The sequence below is a fragment of the Corvus kubaryi genome, unplaced genomic scaffold (assembly GCF_017639235.1).
Source record: "Corvus kubaryi isolate FWS band 111438036 unplaced genomic scaffold, C.kubaryi_AGA036_p1.0 66, whole genome shotgun sequence".
In the NCBI taxonomy this organism is placed as follows: Eukaryota; Metazoa; Chordata; class Aves; order Passeriformes; family Corvidae; genus Corvus; species Corvus kubaryi.
The window spans coordinates 9,285,582-9,301,324 of record NW_024582054.1 but is presented as its reverse complement, the minus strand read 5'-3'; the positions used below and the strand labels follow the sequence as shown (position 1 = coordinate 9,301,324).

At 36.2% G+C, this 15,743-nt stretch overlaps 1 protein-coding gene across 4 annotated transcripts in view; it reads left to right on the top strand.

Annotated features, from left to right (window-relative positions):
- PRKD1 (protein kinase D1) overlaps window positions 1–15,743 on the top strand; it is a 119,967-nt gene that overhangs the window by 88,702 nt on the left and 15,522 nt on the right. For all 4 annotated transcript variants that reach the window (XM_042047324.1, XM_042047323.1, XM_042047326.1 and 1 more), the window contains 7 exons: window positions 3,097–3,307; window positions 4,929–5,006; window positions 7,910–8,114; window positions 10,524–10,647; window positions 11,413–11,490; window positions 12,065–12,344; window positions 14,669–14,721. In XM_042047324.1, the coding sequence (XP_041903258.1) occupies window positions 3,097–3,307; window positions 4,929–5,006; window positions 7,910–8,114; window positions 10,524–10,647; window positions 11,413–11,490; window positions 12,065–12,344; window positions 14,669–14,721 (1,029 nt within the window). The remainder of the gene's footprint in view (window positions 1–3,096; window positions 3,308–4,928; window positions 5,007–7,909; window positions 8,115–10,523; window positions 10,648–11,412; window positions 11,491–12,064; window positions 12,345–14,668; window positions 14,722–15,743) is intronic.

The window sequence follows — 15,743 nt, the reverse complement described above, 5'->3', positions numbered from 1 at the left end:
GGGAACACTTACGAATTACTAACAGAAACTTAGTTAATTGTCTGTTCCGGAACACAACTCGGCAGCCATGTGAAATGAGACTTGAAGTAAATATTTCAGAAATTATAACTGTGCATTGACTAATATAAATTTTGAGAAAAATACCCTACCAAACAACATGACAAAAGCTTTATTAATGGTAACTCTGTTTGATCAAGGTTGATGTTATGATGAGTAACTGTTTCAGAGTTCTCAGAAACAATCAACTCAAGGTAGAGCATCTAGAGTTCACTTTTTGTTCAACCTGACATTTTCCCAGAAATATATACTAGCACATCAAAACTAAAAAATTTGACAGCAATCTGAGCAAAAAATATAGCAAATAATTTTTCCCACACTTGTACTGTACCGCACCTGAGATTTGATCAGACATCTAGGTCAGAACCAAAGCTGTAGGGAAGACTGTCTCTCTCTATTAATCATAACTGCCCAAGATTAGTCTCAGTACATTTCAGCAACACTACTGACGTTTCTAAAACCTGCAAGGCATTTGGTGAGGAAAACTGGGCCAAAACAGCTTTCTAAAATCCTTTAAGCATGAAGTCACCTAGCTATAAGTAATTTGGACTTTGCTTTTAGCAGTATTCAGTTGCCAAAATAATTTTTGATTAGGCAATAATTTAGAAAATGAAGGCAAAGAGTGATCATAGAAAATAGGTTTAATTTAGATGGTATTAGTCAGGGTTCTAAGAGAGATGATGGTGTTAGACATTTCGATCACTTGTACTGCAGACAAGGGTAAGATTGTCAAGAAATAGCTCTACAGTAAGAATGGCAAACTGAAATATTAGTTTGTTACAGTGACATAATGAAAGCAAGCAATAGAACTCTTTCCCTTACATATTTGCACTCCTTTTCAGTCAAACTTCATTTTGAGAGACTAGCATCACTAGATGCAAAAAGTCCACCAAAGGTCCAGATGCAAGAAAGAGAGAGCATAGTGTTGTGACTAACGGATTGCAGGTAGTGGTTAGAATTAAGGCAAACCCGTTAGGAATTATTTTATTCAAAAAGAAAATATTCACATTAAATTGGAGTATGCCACAAGTAAAACTCTTCTTGTGGGCACTGAAGAGCAAACTCAGGGGTAAGTATCTGATCATAGGGTAGGGTTGAGGCTGTAACTTGTAAGGCACTGAACTAGGGCTATGAAATAGCATCAGTCTGGACCAAAATTTTTCCTATTCTACACAAGCATAAAGCTGAGAGGACTTCATCTCTGTTTCTGGCTGCTCTTTGTGAGCTTTGCCCTGTCCACAAACACTGAGGGCTGTAATTTTCAGGTGGCTTGCGCTAGCGGAGCAATGCATTTTGTGCAGAATATGTGGCTCATTCTTCTGTCCTGACGGTCTTCTGCCTTTTCTTTTACAGGCCTGGTCATGTTGACTTCATAAGACTTAGTGCAATCTGCCTTAGAAATATTAGGCAAATTTTATTGCTAGTTAACAAATACTAAATAAATTTAATCTTAAATTGAGACTAATTAATTGTTTGGGTTTTTTTTAATATGCATAAGTGTTTTACACAGCATGGACATTTAAACCTCAGGAAGTAAACCCATAATATCAGAGTATGTACTCAGGTTTTTTCAATATTATTTGTGATGAAGAAAAGGCAGATGCTTTCTTATACTTCTTTCAATCTAGTGTCTTTTTGGTGACCATATGTACCTGGCTCATACCATGTATTTTGCATGTTTTTCCTTTTTTTGAAAGGACTGCATTAGTACAGTAGATCTTTATGCTTCTTGGAAAAGACACCTAATTCTACAGTATAACCAAAAAAATTTATTTTCACGGCAAGAAATCTATATGAACTTTGTAAGGAAGAAATTTTTTTCACCCTGGCAGATACACTGTGAAGGCAAAGCCTCTAACTAATTCCATAGGTTCTTCTGCCATTAAAATGACTTTTCAATCCTTCTTTACTCCAAAAGTCTCAGACAGAAGCATAAAAAAAATTATTTTTCTATATTTTGGTGACTGGGAAATAGTAATCAGTCAACCTTCTCAGATGGAGGATTTCCTATAGCATTATGTGTTTGAGTCTAAGCAGTGTTTCAAGTTAATGTCTATCTGAAGCTTCAGCTACTACAGTTTTTGAACAGTGCAGGCTCACTCTCAATGATTTGTTTTCCAGCCTTCAGTTATCAGATTATTTGCAGATGATAGTGAGAAGGTGCTGAGTTTTAAATAATCAAGCTGCATTTTCTCACTTTTTTTTCTCCTTTCGATGTTAATTTTGAGTGCAGTTTGGTTGTTTCCCAAGGGCGAGTATTAGGAGAAAGCAGTTTTCTAGGTGAGTTGTTTTCTGGGTTAATTATCATATAAACATCTAGATGAATTTAGTAGAGAAAATAAGGTAACTTTTGTTCCAGAAATTCTCTGGATTTCATACCTTAGACTGTGTGTCTCACTTCATATATAAATAATAGGTATTTAAATGTGTGTGTGCGTGTGTGTGTATATATATATGTGTGTATATATATGTGTGTGTATATATGTATATATGCATGCACACGCACATTTACATACCTATTGTGATCTATTGTGCATAATCTAAATGTGGTAGGCTTAGTGATAGCAAAAATTATAAATAAAGGGGATAGAAAATACTAATAGTTTTTCTATCATTAGCCTCCATGCACATAGAATAAAGGAATAATTTTCTTAAAGTTTATTCAAAAAATACAGCCTTCAAAGGTACTTTTGACATGAAACAGAAAATAAGAAGTAAAAATGGTTTTTATCAGAATGTAAAATGCTTTTCTGAGAAATTTTAATGAGATTTTAATTCTGATCAATAATTTTTTTAAAATAAAAGCCTGTTTCAGTCACAGTTTGAAGTGTATGATAGTAGTGTTGGCAAAGGTGTTGTTCAGTACCATTCACATTTTTCAAAAGTAGTCTGAGAGGGGCATGATGCATGTTCTGTTAGTGTTTAAAGGCACTTACATGACTTTTTATGACATATTACAGCGTTATTCAAGTGAGGGAATATATGAAAATGATATTCTTTTAAAAATGAATACCAAACTCCTTTTTATGTATTTTACAGCAAAAGACACCATCAGAATCATACACTGGGCGAGAGAAGAGGTCGAATTCACAGTCCTACATTGGACGACCTATTCAACTAGACAAGATTTTACTGTCCAAGGTTAAAGTGCCTCACACTTTTGTCATCCACTCCTATACACGTCCAACAGTTTGCCAGTACTGCAAGAAGCTTCTCAAAGGGCTTTTTAGACAGGGTTTGCAGTGCAAAGGTAAGTAAACGTCCTTTAGGAACATAAAAGCTGAGCATAATAAAATTAATAAATTTGTGTTTTAGTGTTTACTGTGTAGCTTTATTCCTTACTAAACTATATACATGTAGGCACATGTACAATTACATTGGATTAAGCTGCAGTCAAAATTATGGTAATTGGTGTTCTGTAGGAGTTGGCTGCATGGCTGTTCATTCTTACCCTTTGGTGTATGTGCAGTAGATCACATTTTTCATTCAGGTGTAAATGATCTTGTATTTGGCATAGGTGAACCTGTGCTTACAGCAGAATAGTTACTGTATTCTTATATATCTTCATTGTTTTCAAGCTACAAAGTCCTGTGTGTGAATTGAAGCATATGCCTGAGCCTCAGCAGTTCAGCATTTTGGGGAAGTTCTAATGGAAGGAAAATAAGATGGGCTTATATGAGAATTTAAACCCACATTTTTTCGGTGTGACTAATGTGCTCTCAAGTCTCATGGCATTGAATACCTCAGTAGGTGCTGAAGTGAGTCAGGCCCCTTGGATCGTAGCCTAGAATCCTGGCTCACCTTAGCCTGTTAATACAAAGCATTGTGCATGCTATGAGGTTGGATTGTTGGCTAATGGATGCTTAAAATTACCTTCCTTCTATTACAATAAATAATAATTATCATAAAATTAATCAGTATACTTTGTGCTGCTTCTTTGAACTCTGCAAAACTTCAAAGTTGCATTTATTTAACTTAAAGTGTGATTCTGATACAATTTAACTAAAGCAAAATATCTATCAAGGCATCACCTGTTTCAGTTCATTTTGAATCCTGGTGACCCGAGCAAATATTAACCTAATTTAAAAAAAAAAAAAATTCTATTATCTGTATTTGGGCACTGCAGTACCTCTAGTTGGTTTTTGGATCAATCTTAAATAATTACAAGGATATAGACAACCTTAGTATATTTTTTCCTTCCTGGTCTTTGCTTTTCCTGGTGTGTTAGTAAGTTACAGCTCTTAGTTTAAGTAAAATGTGTTCATAAGCCAAAAGAAAATAGTTCACATGACATCTAATGAAGTGCTACATACACAAATGAAAGAAGTGAAGAAAAGTATTTCAAAAATAGGTGGACTGAAGGAACCTGCAGTTCCAAGCTGTCTAGAAGTTGCCTTGAGATGTAAAGAACGAATATTTTCTCACTTAAGATTGTTGGCTAGGGTTCTCCTGTTTCAATTTTCAATCATCAGTATTTGATATGTAGTCAGTCTCTTCAACTGCAGCTGATACACTGCAGCCCATTCTGCTTCTTTCATTGGAAAAGCAGCTCTGGCTTTGCAGCCAAGCACTTGTGTCCCCTCATCACTCCCCTAGATGAGTTGAGCACCACTTTGGCTGCAGTAGTGCCGCTCCACCCAGATACCCTTGGAAATGCTTTTTCCCCCCCCTCAGAAACGTGCTCCAAGCATCTTCATCCTGTCCCTTCCACTGACAGGCAGCATGCAGCCTGGCTAGGGGACACTCTCTGGGCATATGACTTGTATTAATAAAATGATAGGGCTTGACTTCTATAGGCTGATAGCAGGAAAAAGTATAATTGTGTCACAGAAAAATAAATAATTTGGCTGTATCCCTTTTTTACTTAACAGACTGTAGATTCAACTGTCACAAACGCTGTGCTCCTAAAGTGCCAAATAACTGCCTGGGGGAAGTTGCCATTAATGGAGGTAAGTTGCATTAACAGTTGTTCCTGTCATTGTTTAAACCATCAGTTAAATAAAAGAGAAATATAAAACTGTGACGTGTACAAACACACGTTTTTCCATTGCTTGGGAGTGGCCTTTCCTCTGCAATATTTCTGTTGTATGTTGAAGATGAAGTGTGGGAGGAACGCTGCGAGTGGCTCGTACACCATCAGTTCAGGATGTGTTTCTTCCAAATAGGCAGCACTGGTAGACAGGCTGAGCTGTGCCACAGATGTGATGTCAGCAGCAAAATGGCCCTGTGATAAAGCCAAATGCAGAATGCCAGAGAAAAGCCAAAAGCCACATGTGAGAAGTTGGCACTCACCTATAAGAAGCACAAAATTGTCTTTTAATGTGAGGGGAGAAAAAAGTGGTTATAGATAATCTTCCTGAGAAGGAAAAGCGTACCTAGAAGAACTAAAAATGCCCTTCAGGAAAAAATTCCACCGTTTACTGATGGCATAAAACTAATCATACCAGTTGCCAGAAATCAAGTCTTGACTATCCTCCAATTTTCCCATGCATGTGCTGCTGGTTTTGTGTTAAGTATAGGGGTGTATGGGTAGGTAGACGGTACTAGAGGAAAAAGGAGTGGTTGTAGATGAGTTGTTGATTGCCTTGAAAATGTCACTTTCCTGTGTGATAAGGGAATGAGAAGCGTGGTGAAGTGCTCAGTTTCTGATGCATATTACTGTGTTAAGTTGTCAGCCTAAACTGCTTCTGAGGTTAATAAAGTATTACCTTATGATGCATTCCTTTTCATTTAAACCAATCATCTACTTTATTGAAGACATATCGAGAATTTACAAAATTAGGAATGCTAACTAATATTTTTCATAGCATTTCTCATAGTAGTGTCTCTGTATCATTACTAAGTTTTTATGTTTAATAGGAAAATTACTACAGACACTAAGCATCCCACTTGAAATGTGACAAGGTGCATGATTTCCTGGAAAATAGATGATGTATTCCTATTGAATGTCCTTTCTGATGGACCTCTCACAGGACTCTTGGAGCCACTATTATTTTTTCTTTTTTTAAATCTTGCACCATTTATACCTCACTTGACCATTAATGATCCCACAACACAACTATTTCTTCAGGAGTGTGAGTAATATTGCCAATGGTAAATTGTGGTTTGGTTTTCAAAAACTAAAATATACACCATGATGTGTTAATTCCATTGATAGCAGTGTAAAGTTTTCCCTGAGATTTGCAGTCAGAGAAATTAACTAAATATGCTTATAAATGATAAACTTTTTCCTGCATAGACGCAGTTTTAGCGAGGAGTGGTTGATCTAAAGTGCTGTGAGAAGACAGGAAGGGATGTAAACTTTGCTTCTGCACAACTGAACTAAATGAGCAAAATTTATATTTGTTTCTGAATTACTCTTCCAAATTCCCTCTTTCCATCTGAGGCAGCTTTGTTTCATCCCTCCAACACACCCCCTCTGCTCTCTCCCCACCTTTGTTTCACAAGCAACACACTACTTTTGTTTGGACTTTCCTCCTTACATGTGAATCTGATGCTGGGCTAGTGGGAAGTGATAGTTTGTCTCAGGAAAGCTTGTGCAGAGTCACTTGGGGTGAGAACACATATTCTGGGCTTAGTCCAAGTATATTCCTTGAAGATTGCAATCTTAAAATGTATAGAATGTGGCTTTTACACACCACATAATATTCGTAGTATGGTATACATAGAATCCTCATAGAACCCTGAATTGTGTGTCCTGAATGACTGATAGAGGATCCTCAGGATTTTCAAAGGCAATTTCATCCTGTATGTCATTTGTATTTTCACAGTAATTTGGTTGACATTATTTTAAAACTTATAAACAAAATACAATATCTGTCATCTTGTCCATCTGCTGTGTGATGCATCTTCCCTAAAATAGTAAGTGAAAGAAGAGCTGAAGCAATGAAATTCCAAGCATGGTGTCATTAGTTAAATGCATTATATACTAAATGTAAGGAGTTATTTTTAACTGATTGTAGGTTTATTAAAAATAGAGATTTTAAAAGTGTTGTAGAAATAGGAAAGATAGAGCCTTGCGCTGTGAAGTATCATTCATGACTGAATGACTGGTTCTGCTAGAGATGAAATGTCTCTTAATCACACATCAGTAATTTATATCCAAATATCTTAAGACTACTGTACATGAAAACAAACTTTTCAGCTGTGCACTTCTAATTTCAGTGAAATGCTATCAATTCCAAACATTGTGCTGTCCAACAATTCAATATGCTTTTTCTTGTGGTACATTGCCTACATTGACTGTCAAGACCCTTCCTTCACACAACTGGACAAAAGTTGCTAGGAGAAACTATTTGATGAGTTCCATGTGTTTTTAACCTTATTTCAAATTTCTGAAACACTACAACATCTGAGGAAAAACTAATGCTGTCTTTACCCTCTGACTGGACTAATGATTTTGTATTCCAGATAAATCCATTCACAAGCAACAATGCAATAAAAAATTGTTTCTTACTCTGATCTTGCTTAGGCGTATCTAACTTGGAAACTGGAAAGTTTAATATAATTTAAATATAAGCTAGATGATACTATTAATGCTATGCCACAGTCAAATAAGTTAAATCCCAAGTCTTTGGTTTTGGTGCTTATTTAGTATTTCTTTTCTAATGGCAGGGAACATTGTTTCAGTGGTATAGATTATTGTGCTGCTTTGTGCAGGCTTCATAGAAAATACTGTTCCTGTGCAAAGGAACATTCAGTTCACATAAGTAATTGTCTACTTACATTGTCTAAATCCAGGCAATGGACTTCCAAAGAGAACTTGAGTTTTTTGGAAGCTTAAAATGTGCCAGGGTGTTGTAGTTGGAGTATTGTATGTTTTCAGATAATAACTTGAGAAATGATATTCCAGACCTTCTTAGTCCTGGGGCTGAGTCTGATGTGGTCATGGAAGAAGGGAGTGATGACAACGACAGTGAAAGAAACAGTGGCTTTATAGATGACATGGAAGAATCTATGGCTCATGATTCAGAGATGTCAATGACAGGATGCCATAGTGACAATGGAGAAATGCAGGATGCTGATCTGGATCACGATGAATCTAACAGGATGATCAGGTGAGCTGGGGGGAGTGAGTGTACCTTCCATCTTTCTTTGTATTTATTTGTATGTAGCATGTCTAGGGCTCAAGGGGGAATCTACATGGGCACTATTCTCACTCATTTAGAATGGGGAATGCTGGTGAAATGTTGTGGTTTTGAAACTGCAGTGAGAATGCTTCACTGATCATATGTATTAGTAATTTAAGAGAAGCTTTATTGTCAAGTTGAAGTAGTGTGTGAAAACTGATGCAAAAGTAGTTCTTGCAGGTCTGTTCTCATGAAAATGATGTGAAACTATTTGTGCATAAGCAATAGTAAACTATTTATTTATTTATTGTTTACTTATTTTTGAAGCCATTCTTTCCCTGGCTTAACAGTGCAATGCTGGGTCATTTAAATAAATAAACAAAATGAGTAAGTAGCTATGGTGTGATCAGATCTAGATTAATTTTTTGTATTTTTAGATGTCTTTAGAAAAAAGGAAAGTTTGACAAACTTAAAGTAGTAATTTGAAGCAAGTTACAAAATAGATTAGTGCTTTGAAATGACTGCTCGGGAAGGAAAAGGGGAACTGAGTTGTGCAACGTACCTCAGAAGTGTATTAAGAGAAGAAACATTATTCACTTATTGGAACTGTCTGAATAGTAGGGAAAAAGTAGGGATTATTCATTGTCAGGGAACCTAAAATGAATTAAGGTAATTTCAGCTGTAATTTCCTAGATGCATCTAGGAAATCTGATGGATCTATACCTTTAAGAATCATAAAACATGTTTCTTTTACAAGTCTGTTTGACCTGCAATTTCTTCTTTTATTTTGCTTGTTGGGAGTCTCTTTCAGTAATACGTTCCCCTTATTTCTGTGTTACTGTCATACACCCATTGCACTAATAGAAAGCAATCCATTTCAATATGCAGTTTTACTTCATGCAGCAGTGACCTACTGTCATATTTGTCTGCATAGGTATACTGTGTATGATGTATATGTGTACCTTGTATCATTGGAATATGAGCCTGTGCTTAGATGACGAAATCATTGTCACAGAACATTTTAAATTCCCAAGTTTTATTAAGCGGATAGCCCTGCAAGTTTTCAAAATAAAAATATCCAGTTGTACTAATAAAATATTTATAACTAAGGTATGTGTTTTCCTTATTTAAGGACTATTCCTGTGTTTCCAATAATACTTCTCCTCAGTTATTTCTAAGGGTAGTTTCCATATCCATGGATATTTAAGTCTATTTGCCTATAAAAGGCAAATAAAAAGTAAACCTTTTGTCAGTACAGATAAGAATAGCTAAATAGGAACTGCAGATGGTTTGATCATTTTTAGGCAGAAAAGAGATGTTAACTTTATGTTACATACTTAGTTAAACTTTCAGACAGCACTTTCTTCATTTTGATGGGAAACTACCAATTCATAAAACTTATTTCCAGAATGCATTACAGTGAAGCAGGGCCATCTGCAGACATATACAGTCACAACAACTTTGGGAACTTAACATATTATTCTTTTCCTAAACACTATCAGCCCTTTTTTGTTGCAGTTGTTGCACCAATAAGTTTGCTAGCAGGGCAGAATACAAGAGCAGTGTTGTGCTCTGTTTTCACATACAATGCAGCATCACTGTTTAAATTTCTGCCAGAAATAACTAAGCATTCATGTTTAGGATTGAAGCGGATTGAGTCCATATTCCATTACACAGAATCTGCTTTTGGAATTGTTAACTCTAACAGCAAGGAAGATGGGCTAGTTTGCTTCTGGTTACTACCAGATTTTTCCAGACAGTGCTGTCAGGCATGCTGTCACATTCCCATGCCTTCCCAGCTTAGTGTGTCAGCTGAATGGTAAAAGTTTCGGTGTGCATACCCCACAAGGCAATAGTGTTTCACGTTAAGTCTTTGAGGGTAGAATAGCTTAAACCTCTTTTCTCTGAGAGGTTTCAGCAGATTCTCTGCTGTGCCTGTCCAGGGTGTGTGCAGCTGGGCACATTTTCTATTCTATAAACTGTCATCATTCCACTGTGTGTTTGAACCCAAGCAAGATCACAGGACAGTAATCCGAGGGACAGTGTTAGATTATGAGAGATTAAAGATCAATACTGCTCTGAATTGTATTAGTTATTTGCCCATTTTCTTAGCTCATCTTTAGAAATACATTTGGAAGAATGTGTGTAGGCCTTCAGAAGGTCTCTGACATTCTCATGGTATAGTATTACAAGCTTTGTTTCTTTGTAATCTCGAAGTATTTGGAATGACAAAACAAAATTGTATGCAAACCAGGTCTGCTAGTGATGATAAAAATAAATATGGATAGTGTGTGTGTGTGTGTGTGTGTATACATATATTCTGATTTTAAAGATTTTTTTTTTCTTTTTGTCCAAAGTTATCTTCTTTTTAAAAGCCTCTAATGATTTATTCTTAAGCCCTTCAACCAGCAACAATATTCCATTAATGAGAGTGGTACAGTCTGTGAAGCACACAAAACGGAGAAGTAGCACAGTAATGAAGGAAGGTTGGATGGTTCACTATACAAGCAGGGACACACTGGTAAGAATTGTTATGGAAAGCCTGTCTTCCAGCACATGTTATGTTATAGTACAGAGTCAAATTCCAACAATGCTCTGATAATTTACAATCACTCATGTAAGGCATTTTTTGCAATTTTGGTGATTCCTAAAGTCCCAGTTCTTATCATAACTAAGACTGGCACTGCTTGTAAGAACAGGAGACAGTTGAAACACGCAAAAACCATCTGATTATATCTGTTGCATTATCATAGGCAGCCAAATGTAGTCATTTTGAAGGAAGTGAAACATAACATTGAGGGGTTCTGTAAGGTAGCTTTACCTTCCAGCTACACTCTCCCTGATACTGGCAGTTGAATTGAGACTTTTGTAGAGTAGATTTAGTGTAGAAAAAGGCTATTTTCATTCCAACCTGCTAAAACATGAATAAAGCCTTCAGTATGTGAGCTTCAAAAGTGAACTGGGGTGTTATAAGGGATACAAAAAGAAATTGTAATTGCTTTAGGATCATATATATCAGCAAACTGTGCTGAATGTTATGCAGACATCAAAATGACATTTTAAATTTTTAAAACTTGTACAATTTTAACAGAACTATTACTGAAGCAGCAGAGCATAATAAGAGCTCTATAGATTCTAAATTCAATAATAAAGTCTTCATTAAAATCTTGTAATAGCAGTTGGGTCTTTATCGTTCACAGAACATCTCTTCAAACTAAAGAAACATTTTGGCAGTGGTGCTTTTGTGAAATGAACATTTCATTAATTTGCTTGTTTTTCATTGCAGAGAAAGCGACACTACTGGAGGCTGGACAGCAAATGCATTACACTTTTTCAAAATGATACTGGAAGCAAATATTACAAAGTAAGGAATATTTTCCAACCTCTTTTTATACCAGCAGAATATAAGGACTAAATTTCTAAATTGATGCTTACTAAAAGTACAATAATAGTATAACTTCTATCTAGGTTTTGGTCTGTTGTTTTTTTTTCTCATTATTTAAGCTGCATATGTGTGTTCTGCCTTTCACAAATAAGTCTCTGATCAGCAAGGTGTCAGCTAACAAGGACCTATAAAATGTGTGTTGTGGGAATGAAAAATTTTTATATGAGAAGTCAACAGGGTTTTATTTTCTAATGGAGTTCTCTTGATATATAGATGGCCCTGTTTTTTTCTGAAGGAACCTCTCTACTCTCTTTGATAAATTCAGTTAAATAATTAAAGTTCTAGTTAGTCTTGGGCAGAAACATTTAGTATTTTACCATCAACAGTCTTCTGTGTCACAGAGTTTCAGGTTACAAGAGCCTTTTTGTTTGTACAAGAAGCATATGGTAAAAGGCAACAGTTGATATCATAAACTAATCAAATAAAGTTCATGCTTAAGTTTTATATGTTGATAATCTTTACACAGAAAGTAAAATAGTTTTTTTCATTTTAGGAAATCCCATTGTCTGAAATTTTGTCTCTGGAACCTGCAAAAACTTTCACTTTGCTGCCTCAAGGAGCCAATGCTCATTGTTTTGAAATAAGCACAGCAAATATAGTCTATTATGTTGGAGAAAACATAGACAACCTCTCAAGCGTTCCACTGAATAACAGTGTTATCAGTAGTGGTGTTGGCATTGATGTGGCACGAATGTGGGAGATGGCAATCCAGCATGCCCTGATGCCTGTCATCCCTAAAGGGGCATCAACTGGGTCAGGACCCAGCCTGCACAGTAAGTCTATTCATTACCTCCATTTCAGATAAGTAGAATCACATCTCAAATGACATTGCTCAGTCTTCTGCACACGTTGAAAGGATGTATCGCACAACTGGTAAAGGCTATTCTGTCATGGCTTATCACTTGTCTTCCATATTATTTTAAACACCACAGTTTCCTATCCATGTGTTTTCAGTTTATAGTAGGACAGCTGTATTAATATACAAGATGCAGATATTTTAGTGAGAAAATAGTTATGAAATTAGTAAGGCTTCTAATTCAAGTTTGCATTGCTGGTGTGAGAAATAGCCTCCTTGTGCAGAGGGATGAAGTTTCTGAGCTCCAGTTCAGAACTGATAGATTTTTTTTTCCCATCCTGGCTGTAATTTATGTTTCTAGCTGTCTGTAGAAGCAGCTCTTCACTCCTTGGGCCACTGCAGCATAGATAATTTGCTCCCTTTCATCATATTTGGCTATATAGCTGCCTGAAACATTGTCTCATGCTGAGATGAAAAGAGCTCAAGTGTGAAGAACAGCTAATCTAAGCACAACAAGGCATGTGTGTTATCCAGGACCAAAAGGACTGAATATATCTTTGCTTCCAGTTTACATACCTTTGTGTAATTCTCTAGCAAAGGTGACAGTTTATGTAAACTAAATACGAGACCTGTTTAAATCTAGCTTGGGTACTGATACAGAGCAAACAATTCCCCAGTACTAGCCATGTGCTGCTGTGGTTGCTCTGTACTTCTGTTCAGCCTAGTCAGTGTAAAGAGAATTTGAATATGTCTACACAATTTGGATTAGACTTTTTGTTGTAATATACACCCACTTTAGCACTTGACATCTGTATGCTATTAATGCAGCATAAAATGCTAATGAGACCACAAGCCCTTCAGAAACCAAGTAATACAACAAGCTGTGGCATTGTATCTCCAGGCACAACAGCTCACATATCAGATTAGATCAGCAATGTCCTTTGCTTTCTTGACTGGGATCCTGCATAAAATAGTGTCAAATTCTGGATGTCATTTCCATCAGACTAGTTACCTAGTGCCCCTGGTTTGAGTCCAGTGTAGCCAAACAAACCACCTAAAATGCTGGACTGGGCATGACAGCTGTCTTCTCTCCCTCTTGGGAAGTTTGAAAAATTTCTTTATAAGTTAGTAGTTATCTTTGGGTTATACATGCAAAAATTAAGGTTATCTGAGACCTTTAGAACAATTTTGTGTGGACAGTGAGAATGATAGCACCCTTCTTTCTTTTGCTCAAAGTCCAAGAATTGTCCATGTCTTTGTCCATGTTTTTATTTCATGTAAACACAGCAGTACATATATTTGAAAACAAATCGGCAATGATAAAAAAGCCTCTCCATAACAAACATTCTATGCCAAAAGCAGTCTTCCTAAGGAAAGGGAATAAGCCATGTGAAGCAGAAGTTACTCATGTTACATACTGCATCTGGGATTGGTGCTGATGGGTAGTAGCAAGTATCTTCAGTGTGTAATACAGGCCTTATAGTAGGGGACACGGGTTTCAAAATTTTTACTTGAACAAATGGAAAGTCACCATGAATGGGGTTCTACAGAGAAGTAGGAGGCAGAAGTGACAATGTTCTGAGGAAGCATTCTTTCCTTCCCAAAGTATTGTCTGTGTAATGCAGTTAGCAGTAGGCATATTCTGAATTTTTACTGAACCCCTCAGTAAGTTTGCAGTTCAAAATGCTTATGACATGCTTATGGCATCCTAAGCTCTGAATTGATAGAAGTTGGATCTGGTGTTTGTTGTATTAAAACACAAGTGCAAGATTTTGTTTCCATTAAGTCTGTCTTAATTTTTAGGTTTTTAATAATGTCTCTTAAGCCAGTTGAAATGGGTATTACTTGTAACAGAATGCAGTCTAATTTGAATGTGTATTTGCCTTCATCTGAATAACATCAAATATGTTGTAGGTGACTAAATAAATCAACATTATTATTAAATCCACTAAATAAAACCAGTTTAATTGCAGTTGTTACTTGCATGAGGTACAAAGCCTCAAAACAGAATGGAAAAAAGCAATAAGAATCTTATAAATGGGAATTATGAGACTTCACTATTAAAAAAAATATTGAATTGTATAATTCTGTTTTTTCTCTACACTGCAAAACTGTTGGTCAGTTCATGTATTTGTGGGCTGGTATAATTTTATATTAGCTGGTAGACAAGCAAGCTGACCTAATTGGTCCAATTTCTAGAGCTGTCAGTAGATACTGATGTAATGTGAATGTCATTTCCTATTACAACATGTTTGGACTAAAAGCACAGCAATCTAAAGTATATTTTGCTTTCTTCCCCAGGGGATATATCCATCAGTATTTCTGTGTCAAACTGCCAAGTCCAAGAAAACGTGGTGAGTGTTCTCTGGATGCTGGTGCTAGACATGCTATGATTAAGCTTGCAAAGTCATTAATCTGTTTTTCAAGAGGCATGTTAGGGGAGTTCCCATCAGCTATTTCTCATTTACTTTGAAGAAATTAACAAACAATTAGCTTTTTTAACTTTTGACAAAAACCATCTTCATGGCACCTTTTCTTGAGATGCAAGAATTATGTATGAGTAATTTCGCAGACTTTAATTGTGGACCTGTGTAGGATGCTAATCACCAAATGGAAAGCGAGGTGTAGAAATTACTAGTTCATGGAATTTGTCAACTGAACTTTGTAAAACTGACCATAAGGCTTGATAAATATACCATTTCCTGTCATATGTCAGAGATCAGATAGTCTCTCTTGCATGAAGATGAAACTCTATCCAAAGGAAGAGTTGCATATATCATAACACACACAAAGAGAATTCTGGGTTTCTTTTACTCTAGGACAGTTAGACACAGGTCATGTGGTCAAGTTGAGCAGTCACACTGCTTGCTTTCTGTCCCATGGCAGAGGGAAAAAATAGATACTCCCTGCAGCCAGCTAAAGCTTTGGGACAACTCTGGTAGTTGTCAGAAAAAGATTGCAAAAAGATTGCCTGCTAGGGATGTGTCTGTTTGTTTCCTAACAAAAAGTAAGACAGCCTTTATTATGAATTAGGCATTCTTTTACTCTTTGTTGTATATGCTGCTGGTTAATATCAGGAAAATTAAACTGAGCTGCAAGGTTTGATCTCTATTTCAGTCTCCCAAATGAATCTGCTAACAGCTTGTGCTTTAGCCTGTGTTACAACACTGAGAAATAGTGAGACGTGAGACTGCCTCTCTGGCACAAATGGAATATTTTATCCCTCTCAGTGAACCTGCTGAAGATTCATCAGCTTTTACAGCAATTTCAGTTAATATGACTTGTAAGAAAACACACCTGAATTTTTTGGCAGATAATATATTTTAAAAGGCACTGTACTAAAAGTATGCTACTTCCCACTAGAAAAAGCAAATGA